This window comes from Danio rerio, chromosome 23 (assembly GCF_052040795.2).
Source record: "Danio rerio strain M-AB ecotype USA chromosome 23, GRCz13ab, whole genome shotgun sequence".
Classification (NCBI taxonomy): Eukaryota; Metazoa; Chordata; class Actinopteri; order Cypriniformes; family Danionidae; genus Danio; species Danio rerio.
In genome coordinates, this window is record NC_141043.1 from 6,193,701 (window position 1) to 6,206,725 (window position 13,025).

A 13,025-nucleotide genomic window follows, 5' to 3' on the forward strand; every position below is an offset into this window, starting at 1 on the left:
GCCCAGCCAAAACCAGCTATGTCCAGCTTAAACCAGGCTGGTCAAGCTGGTTTTAGCTGGATATAGCTGGTCAGTTTCCTGCCTGACCAGCTAAGACCAGGCTGGAAATGGCTGGAAACCAGCCTGGAAATGGCCAAAACCCCTCTAAAACCAGTCTGGTCGACCAGCTAAAACCAGCCAACCATCCTAGGCTGGTTTTAGCTGGATTTTTCTGCAGGGACATCACGTTGCGCTTATAATTTATGACGAGAGAGGGCGCCAAATGACCAAAGTAGACATAAACACAGAAGTTGTATTAAAAGGAAAGGGGTTTAACAAAGGTTAAATAGCGTTAGAGTCAGAAATCATTTGAACTCTAGTCTACGCACTAAAATACATGACACTGAGTTGTAGTCTGAGTAATGAGTATTGAGTGAATTATTCCAGTGTTGATAAGAGCAGATTCATCAATCTGAGGGCTATTTAAAGCAGAGGAGGAGTCCCCCACACTCTCACGGGCGCTATAAATTCAACTGATGTTTCAAAGCCCAGCAACCCTGTTGAGTTTTCCCCAAGCATCATGCCAGCCAAACCAGCACCTATCAAAAAGTCAGCCAAGAAGGCTGCTGAGAAAGAGGAGAAGCCCGCAGCGCCGGCGCCCGTGCCCGAGACCGCTCCGGTGGAGGCGCCTCCTGCTGAAGATCCGCCGGTAGAAGCTGCAGCTCCAGCGGCCGTGGAGGAAACTACACCCGCTCCAGAGGCACCTGTTGCTGAAGGTACTGCGATTGTAACCCTATCATTTTAACCCTTGTGTACTATTGGAGATGTTTCATACACTCTGGGGTGATTTTGAGGCTTAATTTGGCCACATCTTTCTCTGTGTTTCAGCAAGTGGAATAGTTTTTGGCGACAAGTTTTATTTTGACACATTTTGGGAAAATGCTTTGAAATTTTTCAAAATAAACTCTGCACAAATTCACTAACCTATCATTATGTTGGGGGTTGTTTTGCCCATAGAGGTAAAGATGGTTTTAAATTAGCACATTCGTTCATTTAGCAGTCTCTATATTGTTTTCCATGTTACTTTGAATATTCGATCAGAATTAGCATGCATGTATGACTCCTAAACAACATTAGCACTATCTAATTGATTGTGAACAATGCTGTATGATGATAGTCATTTGCTGCTAATATGATTTCCCTGTTTATAATTTGCAAACAATATTTTTCTGAAATTATATTATTAAGCAGAAAGTCTGAATATCAGAATATCTGAACTCTATTTTTTGCCCTATTGACTTCCATTATAACCACATTTTTTGATTGCAAAGCCATGACACAATCATGCATTCTTGATTGTTGGTGGTTTTTCCTGTTGGGTAGAGGTAACATTTGTGATTTTTACTGTATTACAGTGGCAAAAAAAAAGCTTAGTTAGAGTGTGAAAGAAAGACATTTGTTCACTTACCTTGATATGTTTCATAAAATTAAAGAAATAAGAACATCAGCTCTCAGAACACGCTATAATTTATTGTTTTACACCATGGAACTTAATATAAAAGGCAGAAACTTTTTGACACAAGCCTATCTAAAGGAATAATGTTGCCAACTGATGATCAACAGTAAACATGTGGTTATATTGGAAGTAAATGGGGCAAACACAGCCACAAACATATTGAAAGGGTAGTGAATTTTAACAATAGACAAGGGTTAAAATAACATACAGTACATAACATAATCTAAAAAAATTCAGGTAAACTGTAAAACTGCTACTCAATAGTGCTATTAAGTTATTTTTTTTATTGGAGTAAAATAAATGAATGACGGCTGCGCTGCTGTGTGAGATTAAGGATTTGCATGCTCCCTCTACTGAAAAGCAAGAGTTACTTTAACTCACGTCTAGGATCATGACAAAGTTCTTCCCTAAAATGTGCACATCAATTTTGACAAAACGTGTGTCACTGTCAGGGGCGAAGCTAGAGGGGGGAAAAGGGGAACTTTAGGGGCCCTGCAACAGCCCTGCCAGCCACTAATGACTAAGGGGTCCACAAAATAATAATAATAATAATAATAATAATAATAAAGCTATACATGAATAAAGTGTTTATTTTGTCCATTATTTATTTGGTTTAATTGTAGTAGCAAATACTGTAAATATTATCAACACTACTACTAAAACTGAGATATTTATAGGTTTAATTTTGTTGTCTGTTGTCTTTATTATTATTATTATTATTATTATTTGTTGTTGTTAAGTGGCAAGGAATACTTTCTGTTGCTGCAATTAATATAACATTTCTGCTGCTGCTGCTGCTGCTACTACTACTACTACTACTACTACTACTACTACTACTACCAATGATCAATAATAATATTAAAAAATAAGAGTATAAATAATAATAATAATAATAATAATAATAATAATAATAATAATAATAATAATAATACAAGTATTTATAATAATAATAATTATTATTATTATTATTAATATTATTATTATTATTATTAATGATAATAATAATAATAATAAAACTGTAGATATAGTTTCTTAAAGTGTTTTTTTTTTTTGGCTTTTTAGTTGGTTTGTCAACAGTAGTGCTGATTATTTTTAGCAATTGTTATTGTAGAAGCGATTTCTGTAAATAATATTTAAAATAGCAATAAATATTTGCTTACAGTGGGGACTGAAATCATCAAATCAACTTTTACAGCAATTGCATTTGCTGTAAATAATATAGTACTATGAATAAAACTGTAAATAATGTCTATTTTCGTTGATTAATTGACAGTGGCTAATACCAGATTACTCGTTTCATTGCAGTATCAGTTACTGTAGATGTTAATAATGATAAAATATTAAATAACATAATAAAAACAAAATAATTAAGAAACAAATATTAATCGGTTGACTTACTGTGGTGGTGGGTATAGCTTCATTATGTAGCAATCACTATAATTAATAATGATACAACTTCAAAATAATATGAATAGAATAAATATACTTTATTTGTTACATTATTTAATTGATTTATTTATTTACAAAATAATTAAATTAACAGATTTGTCAAGTTGAACCTTCATTCTGAACCTCCACAAACTGCTTAAGTAGACCAACTCAAAGTAAAACAAAAATAATTACATGTTTAAAGGTGTACATTTCTTGATCTAACCCAGATCAAACAGAAGCATTGTGATTTATGAGTACATATCACTAACATGTACCTGGCATCTTCTAACATTTATTTAACATGTAAGACTATCCTCTGCCCCTGCTGCTCAGGGTGACACCGCCGACCCTTTACACCAGACTCCACGTGCACATATATAGGCTAAAACTACAGCAATTGCTTATAGCTTCTGTATCAAAATACAAACACAATTTACAGCATCTCGTCAAATTATCCATGCTCAAATCAGGTTTCATTTTCAGTTCTCTTTTTTTTTCTTCCTTTTTTTATGTAGCACCAACCCACAGCTCTGCATCAATCAAACATCCCTCACAATGGTGTTGGATGCAATCCTCAGAATTTTAAAGATTTTTGAGCTTATCATTTCGGCTTAGTCCCTTTATTAATCTGGGGTCACCACAGCGGAATGAACCGCCAACTTATCCAGCATATGTTTTTTGCCACCCATCTCTGGGAAACATCCATACACACTCATATCATTTGATTTATATATCTACTTTTGTAGATGTATGTAAATATATATTATATATAAATATAAATATGGATGTAAATATATATATATATTTGTTCAGTTTTTTTGATTAATTTTATTAATATTTTGACTACTTTGCAAATGTTTATATGATACGAGATGTTATATGAGACTTACGTTGTTTACCAAACAAGTGGTTCTGATTGGATTTGCATTGCATCAACCCTAAAATAAAATATAATTTTTCATTTATAATCTTTGTTTATTATTTCATGTGTTTAGATTTTAGTTACTATGCTCTCAAAATCATTCAGCGTAAATGTACAGATTTTGTACAAGATTTTGCACAGAAATAACAAAAAAAAAGTAAGTAGTCTCTATAATAAGATAAATTTTCCTGAAAAAAAGTCAAGAAAGGGATTGTTTTTAATTGTTATGCAATTACATTGCAGTTGTGATGTACTTGCCTTAAATACAAAAAATAATGCATTTAATCAATTCAGAGAAGCAGAGTAACAATGTTCATCGGCTATATACTTAGCTTAATCTGTAAGCTAATAAAGCTTACATACAGTTGAAGTCAGAATTATTAGCCCCCTTTAAATTTTTATTCTTTTTAAAATATTTCTCAAATGATGTTTAACAGAGCAAGGAAATTTCACAGTATGTCTGATAATATTTGTTCTTCTGAAGAAAATTTTATTTATTTCGGCTTTTCAGTTTTAAGGTCAAAATGATTAGCCCCTTTAAGCGATATTTTTGTTCGATAGTCTACAGAACAAACCATCGTTATACAATAACTTGCCTAATTACCCTAACCTGCCTAATTAACCTAGTTAAGCCTTTAAATGTCACTTTAAGCTGTATAGAAGTGTCTTGAAAAATATATCTAGTAAAATAGTATTCACTGTCATCATGGCAAAGCTAAAATAAATCAGTTATTAGAGATGAATTGTTAAATCTATTATGTTTAGAAATGTGTTGAAAAAATCTCTCTGTTAAACAGAAATTGGGGGGCTAATAATTTCCTTTAACTGTATATCAAGACGACTGAACATGTTTAAGAAACAATGAATTGAGTCAGAAATTAATGTATGAAATGTGGTGTTGTTACTTTAAAGTTTTTATTTGTTTTGTTTTGATATATGTAATATGTATTATTCTTAAAGCATTACATTTTAATAAAGCTTGAATGTAAATAATTAACTGAGTTTAATTCCTATTATTTAGGCATTGAAATTTGTAGGGATTTTAAATGGTATTGAGTAAAGTAATTGTCACAATCTCCAGCGATCATAACTCCATAGATTTCACTAACTATAATCATGGACTACAAATCCGCCATTTCTGGACTACATTTTCATACATGCACTCCGCTCACACTCACACATGCTTCCTCATCTAGACTGATTACTCTCACACCACCTGAGGATTGTCAGAGACTGATTGCACACACTATTTAAGCTACACACTCACTCATTCAATTGGCCGAGTCTTGTTTACCGTTAGTGACATTACAACGCGGGTTCCTTGGTCTGCCTTTGCCGTGTTTTTGATCCTTTGCCTTGCTTATTTGTTTAATTCTGTTTGCTGCCTGCCTCTGACCATCTGCCTGTTATTTTGACTTCGACTATGGATTGCCCTCATCTGTTTGCCCCTGTATAGACTGATTTCACGCGGCCGCCATTTTTAAAAGCGAAATCGAGGCTGCGGTGGGAAGAAACCCGGAAGTATCATTGGGAGTTACATAGGAATGTTGTGTGACTCGCTATATATCTTATCAGCGAAAATAAAGTGACACAAATTTATCATTTCTCCGCCTACCGGGTGACCCGCAGGTTCGTTCTGAATGAATGGTGAATGTAAAAAGGGATATCAGAGCTCCTTTTCAGCTAAGTTAAGGGAAATGGCACTAGTTAGCTAACGATTTTTTTTCCCAAACACACGTTTTAGATGCCATTAATCAAACTCGAGTTAATAAATTGATTCTTTCACTATATTAGACTTGTCACGATACTGAATAAAAAGAAAAACCGGCAATTTCACGCTAACATTTAAGGCAATGTTGATGGCTTTCTTAAATTAGCGCTGATATGCCATTGTGTTCACGTGTTCAACAGAAATGCTTGTGATTGGCCGAGAAGGTCATCAGTTCACCCACCGCTGTATACCGAGCACAAACACTGACGAGACGAGCGATCTGCTTGATGACTCGACTTGAGGGCTGCTTCGCGCTCCAGTCCGTTTGTCTGTGTTTGCACTGGGTGAAGAGCGGTAAACTGAGTGCAAACCAAACACAGATACACGGAGACTGAAGCGCGAAGCCGTGAAGATCAGTCGAGTCATCCGCGCTCAGCAGCGCTTCCATGTTAGCGGGAAACAGCCGGGTTTAAAACTTCAGTACCAGGACAACACTATTACAGACAACACGAGGGTGTGCTGCAGAGGACTGCAGTGTTTTATCACTCACCGGGTTACATAGGCTGAAGCAGGAAAGCATCCTCACGGTGTTTAACTAGTGCCATGAGCTGAAGCCTAGGAGGACACTTGAGCGTATCACTGAGGTTGTGATGTTGTTTGATGCTAAATTGCTTTTAATCGTTTAAAATAAACTTACTAAATAATATTTAAGTGATGGTTACACCATTTCTGCATTTTGAAATCCCGGCAACAGCTGGAGGTTTGTAGTACACAGCATGTTACTGCAATGTTTACAGTGCTGGTCCTATACTTCCGGATTTCTTCCCACCCAGTGGCGTAGCGGACGGGCCCGCAGGGCACGCACCGCGGGGGGGCCCCGCGTGATTAGGGGCCCCGCTTCGTCGCGATTGTCAATAATTGAAAATCCACCGGCAACCGCAATAATCAAACTCTTGGGAACAACTGTGGTCGGAACCAAAGTTCACACGTCTGTGTTCTCTGAACACCTCTCAAGCAGTGAACTACTTCATTCTGATTGCTTGCCGCCAATGTTGCCAACTTAGCGACTTTGTCACTAGATTTAGCGACTTTTCAGACCCCCCTAGCAACAAATCTAGCGACTTTTTTGTGTGTTATTGGAGATTTTTTTAGACTGTCATTTGTCCATACTGTACCGTCCCTACTCTTCTCAACGAGCTGCGTGTGATGCCGCCGGCCCCTCCCCCACCTCACAGCACTGACAGGCGGCCCAGTCAGTCCTCGTACAGCAGCCTCTCCCACCTGCATCCCGAGAGCAGATCACCCCTCTGTGTACCGACGACAAATGATTTAGCACAGGCAGTGTGAAGGTATTTCCCTTGTACAGTTCCCTTGTATCTACTTCTACTTTATTTTAACAATTTAATTAGACCGTTTATTCTATTTCTTGTTCACAATCACAGATATTTTAGTGACAGTTTCTGAACTTGTCTGAGTTTATTACATATGAGAGATTACTGCACATTCACTACACATCTATAATGATATACTGTATTCAAACAGCAATAAATTTAGTTAAATAAACATGCTTATATAAAGTGAAGTGCAATTATAAATACCCCTTTATTAACCATAGGCTGTTAAACAAACAGAAACGGTAAAACGTGATGACGTCAGTGATAAGCAAATTGACGTATGACGTATCCCCCCCCCCCCCCTCTTCATCAGGGGGCCCCGTCAGCGATCCCTGCAGGGGGGCCTCCGCATTTTGCATTTTGCGCTACGCCACTGTTCCCACCGCAGCCTCGCTTTGGTTCTTTAAAATGGCGGCCGCGTGAAATAAGCGTATTGACCACTGCTTGCCTGACGATTCTAATAAACCTGCACATGGATCCACACCTCAGTTGTTTGTGTCACTCTCCGTGGTCACAGTAGTTAAATCACTTATTGAGTAATTGACTTGTCAGACAGAGTAATTAAAATCATTTAAATACAATTTGAATGATGCAATGTTGCAATTTTAATGATGTTTTTAATGAATCCAGTAATCAAAAATGATAGCAGTGTTAGCTTATCTGTGGCCTGAAACCCCTGAGAACAGATGTGCTGTGCAGTGATGCGGTAGCGGAAAAGTGTCTCACTGCATGCCGAAATGACTGTGGCTTGACTTTTCACCTGGCTTTTCATGAACCCAGTATGCTCCTCAAGCGCTGATGTGGAAGCTGTTGTGGCCACTGCATGAGGGGGAGGTTATGTTAGCTTGAGGTAAGTATAAATATCCGCTGAAGTTTCTGTTGCAGAAGTAAGCTCTCAGCTGTTGCTCCATGACGCTAAACTTCAATTACTAAAAACTGCTTATTCAAAACAGTACTAATATAGCGATCTCTCTTGAGTGGCACAGCACTGATGGAAGTGTAATGATTTGCTATCAGGCCCTGCTGAAGAAACTGCTCCTGCCGCTGATGCTCCAGCTGAGGGTAAATTAGTTTGCATTGGATATATATTTTATGTCATTTTAATTTGGATCCAGATGCTTTACAGTTTGAGAGACCTAATTTAGAGAATTGCTAAGGCTTGTCTTAATCCTATATATCTGGATATTTGATCATCAGCTGCTCCTGCTGAACCTGCACCTGTAGAAGAGCCACCAAAAGCACCTACACCACCTCCTCCAGCAGGTAAAGCGTCCGTTTATCCATCCACTCATTTGTCTATCCAATCAATACATTCACCCAATACATCTATTAATTCAGAGAAGCAGAGTACCAACATTCATATACAGTTGAAGTCAGAATTATTAGCCCCCTTACGATTTTTTTCTCCTTTTTTAAATATTTCCCAAATGGTTTTTAACAGAACAAGGAAATTTTCACAGTATGTCTGATAATATTTTTTCTTCTGGAGAAAATCTTCTATTTTTTTTTTTTTTGGCTAGAATAAAAGCAGTTTTTAATAAAAAAAAAAAAAAAAAACATTTTTGGGAGAAAATGATTAGCCCCTTTAAGCTATTTTTTTTCAATAGTCTACAGAACAAAACATCGTTATACAATAACTTGCCTAATTACCCTAACCTGCCTAGTTCACCTTATTAACCTAGTTAAGCCTTTAAATGTCACTTTAAGCTGTATAAATGTGTCCTGAAAATATCAAGTAAAATATTATTTACTGTCATCATGGCAGAGATAAAATAAATCAGTTATTAAAAATAGGTTTTTAAAACTATTATGATTAGAAATGTGCTAAAACAATCTTCCCTCCATTAAACAGAAACTGGGGAAAAAAGTAAACAGGGGTGATATTAATTCAGGGGGGCTAATAATTCTGACTTCAACTGTATATTTAATCTAAACAGCCCAATATTTCATCTAAACATATCAACTCATCCACTAAACTAATCCATCATTCATTCATTCATTCATTCATTCATTCATTCATTCATTCATTCATTCATCATCCATCATTCATTCTAAACAACCCTATCCATCTACTTGGTCCATCCATTCATCCATCTACACATCCATCCACACAGTGCATTCATTGTTCTATCAATCAAATGATGTTACCCATAGTTCATCTATGCATCCAACTATTACTTCCATTCATTAATCAATCCATGTACCCATCCACTTAGTTCATTCATACCATTAATTTATTTATTCATCCATTTTATAAAACCAAACAGATATACTCATCCACTCATTCCTTTCATTAATTAATTTATACATGCACCCATCCACTTATTCAATCCACCCATGTTGATTTATTCCTCTATCTATCAATCCAAATGACCCTATACAGTATATCCATCCACTCAATGTATTCACCAAATCCTTTCCTTAATTAACTAAGCCATGCACCAATCAGCTTAGTTCGCCAATCTATACCATTTATGAATATATCAATGTATAAACCATTCAGATACATCATCCACTCAACCCATCCAACCAATCCTTCCATTAATTCATATTATATGCCCCATCCACTTCAATTATCCATCCACTTGGTTTATTCATTCTTCTATTCATCAATCTGAAAAACTCAATCCATCCATCTGCCCATCCATCTAGTTCATCTGTCCATCCAGCCAACCCACTCATCCATTCCATCCATCTATCCATCCATCCATCCATCCATCCACCCACCCACCCACCCTTTTAATTATTAAATCTACCATCATACACAATCCACCCATTCTGCCCCATCCATTAATCTGTAGGGATGTAACAATATTGTAAATACCGTCATACAGCAATAGTAATTTTTGTCAATATAACTGTAGGCTTATGACTCAATAAAACTATATTTCTGAGAAAAGTTTGCTTAGGCGAATGAAGCGAACGGGAGGTAGCGGGAACTACAATTCCCATCAGCCTAGGCGTGGCCATCATCCTTTTGCGGTCTGTTGTCACTACAGATCCAGTAATGCGGAAATGGAGTGTGTTGCTAGTAGGGGGGAAGAAAAAAAGCTGGAAATGATCGAACCTAAAGCGAGTTTTAAATCGGATGTGTGGAAGCATTTCGATTTCTTTCTAAAAAGATACGAAAAAGGAGAAAAGGTGACAGACAGTATGCAGGCACTGCCAGACTGTGGTGAAATATAAGTCGGGGAATACGACTAGAAACAGTCATGGGGACTGCAGAACACAGCACACACTATTAAAATTGAAAAATTGAAGTTCCTGTTTCGAAACTTACAGATAGATGGCTAATTTGTATGTCATTGATATGTTCAGTGCTAAGGTAAATAACACTTTTTTCAAGTCTTTTCATTAGTTTTTTTAGTGTTTTTCCTGTAAATTATTAAATAAATACCGTACCGTGTCATTCATACCGAGGTACTATCGTACCGTGAAATTCTGATACTGTTACATCCCTATTAATCTGTTCATCAGCTTAACCCCAACCATCTTAATTGAACCCAATCATAACTTGACTCAACCCAAGCCATTAGGTCATCCAACCCTACTATATATACAATCTGACCCATTCATAATCTATGCATCTGTCTAATTATTCCATTCACCAAATCCACATATCCATCCATCCATCCATTCTGTCCAGTCCACCTATCCAGTCCATTATTCATGCATCCACCCAATCCATTTATCTAATCAATTAAATTCTTTATCCTTCCATCCATTGGTCCAATCAACCCATGAACCACTTAAACCCTTAATTCAACTCCATCTATCTACTTTTTTCAAATCCATCCTTCCACCATCTGTTCACCCAATCTATCCATCAATCCAATCAACCCCATCCATCATCTATCCGTCCCATAAATCCATTCCCCCAACTGATTCATTCATCTGTCAAATCCATTCATCCATCCACTCCACCCTTATTTCCCCCCATGTGAATTCATTGTATGTATGTCTCTAATAAATGTCCAGTTCCCCCTAGTGCCCCTCAAGGCCTCAGTGTGGACGATGTCAACGATACCTCAGTCACTCTGAAGTGGAGATCCCCAGAGAACATTGGCTCTGGACTGGATGGATACGCCGTGGAATACTGCAAGGAAGGATGTGCGTATATCCTCACAGTACTGCTGATAAGCTCTTTAGATTAGAGGTAGTGTTTCAATCATCTTGCCTTCATCTCGAAATTGAACCATGTAGAACTATCAGATGTCACCAGAAAAGTAGGCTACATGACAGTCGGTTATAGCACCTGTCTTTGAAATGTCACCACAGACTGATTTATTCCAAGCTCCTGTAAGTCTCCCTATTAGGACGGGATGCTTTCAACCAACTGTCACCGTATCTGCACACCCCGTATTTAGATTTGTGGATCTATACTGACATCACCCCTGGTGTGTTTGGAAATTCATATTTAAGCTTTATCCAAGGAGATGAATCATGGGGATTTTTGTATCAACATCTAGGTTTTAGGTTTTCTGTTTTTAATGAATGTATGATCAAAATGTTATTACCTTTCTACCTCACAGCTTCTGAATGGGTGGTTGCCAATACCGAGCTTGTCACTTCCAACCGGCATGCCATCAGAGGACTGACAACTGGGGACATGCTTAACATCCGTGTGGTGGCTGTGAATGCTGGAGGCCGCAGTGAGCCTGTTGTCCTGCCTCAGCCCATACCAGTCCGAGAGGTCATGGGTGAGTGTCTATGAACATTTGGAGAGGCTGGACCCAGGGTGAGATGGAGGTCTGGATATTAGTTTGCTCTAACTTGTATCTGAAATTATATTAATTTTGTTAATAAGTTAATATAAAGGGCGAGGCAGTGGCGCAGTAGGTAGTGCTGTCGCCTCACAGCAAAAAGGTCACTGGGTCGCTGGTTCGATCCTCGGCTCAGTTGGCGTTTCTGTGTGGAGTTTGCATGTTCTCCCTGCGTTCGCATGGGTTTCCTCCGGGTGCTCCGGTTTCCCCCACAGTCCAAAGGCATGCGGTACAGGTGATATGGGTAGGCTAAATTGTTCGTAGTGTATGAGTGTGTGTGTGAATGTGTGTGTGGATGTTTCCCAGAGATGGTTTGCGGCTGGAAGGGCATCCGCTGCGTAAAAACTTGCTGGATAAGTTGGTGGTTCATTCCACTGTGGCGACCCCGGATTAATAAAGAGACTAAGCCGACAAGACAATGAATGAATGAGAGTTGATATAAAGCCACCCTCACCACATTATGGTTCATAGCATTGCCAATGCATGAGAGCGCCCAGCAGGGATGCAGAAAACTATTCTGACGGTGGTCTAAAACAGGTAGATCTAGCCTGCTGATAGGAACAATAAGTGTTCAAAAGACACCTTTTCTTGTAAATTAAATGTTTGTACCTACATACAGCCTAAAAGTTAAGTCAAATTAAACTATAGTGAGTATTTTAATAGACATCCATGCTCAGACATGGAAGTTATACAGTTAACAGTAAGTGATGATCATCTACTTATTGCTGCAAAGATGCAAACTTGTCCCCGTTCTGCAAAATTCACCATTTTATATTCAAAGCAGGTTGTCATTGATAACCTTTTGTTGAAATAGCCCATCACAGGCAGTGTTGGGGAGTAACTAGTTACATTTAATGGGGTTACGTAATTTAATTACAAAATAAAACTAACAGTAACTCATTACAGTTACTGAGGAAAAAATGTGCAATTTAATTACAGTTACTTATGAAAATGTTAAAGATTACAAATGGGGTTACATCTAAAAATATTCTTTAAAAATCTGGGCTATGTTGGATAATATTAATCTGTTGCTTTGCCTGTTTTTGTTATTTATTAAAGCAGTGCTATTCTGATGCTTTCGATGGGTTTTCCAGTTTGCTTGCGGCACACCACATCTACCAGTTACGTTAATCCTCTCTGCCGCTGAAAGCAGTAGGCTACTATAACCAGTCTGAGTTGCAAGTAGTGACACTACTAGCTTAACTACATTTCTCAGTAGTGTGGCGGTATCGTTGCTACTTTCTAAATCAAATAGATTTTCAGTAGCGAAGCTATTTTATTAGTGAAGTAGCGCAGTAGGGTCAACACA

The 13,025-nt window shown here is 37.6% G+C and overlaps 1 protein-coding gene across 9 annotated transcripts in view; it reads left to right on the top strand.

Annotated features, from left to right (window-relative positions):
* Positions 1-412: 412 nt before the first annotated feature.
* The window catches only part of mybpha (myosin binding protein Ha), a 46,697-nt gene continuing 34,084 nt past the window's right edge, over positions 413-13,025 (top strand). For 2 of the 9 annotated variants that reach the window (XM_087305389.1, XM_087305391.1), the window contains exons 1-5: positions 7,734-7,803; positions 7,940-8,015; positions 8,151-8,216; positions 10,932-11,063; positions 11,486-11,653. In XM_087305389.1, the coding sequence (XP_087161515.1) occupies positions 11,563-11,653 (91 nt within the window). In that variant the 5' untranslated portion in view covers positions 7,734-7,803; positions 7,940-8,015; positions 8,151-8,216; positions 10,932-11,063; positions 11,486-11,562. 9 annotated transcript variants of the gene reach the window in all.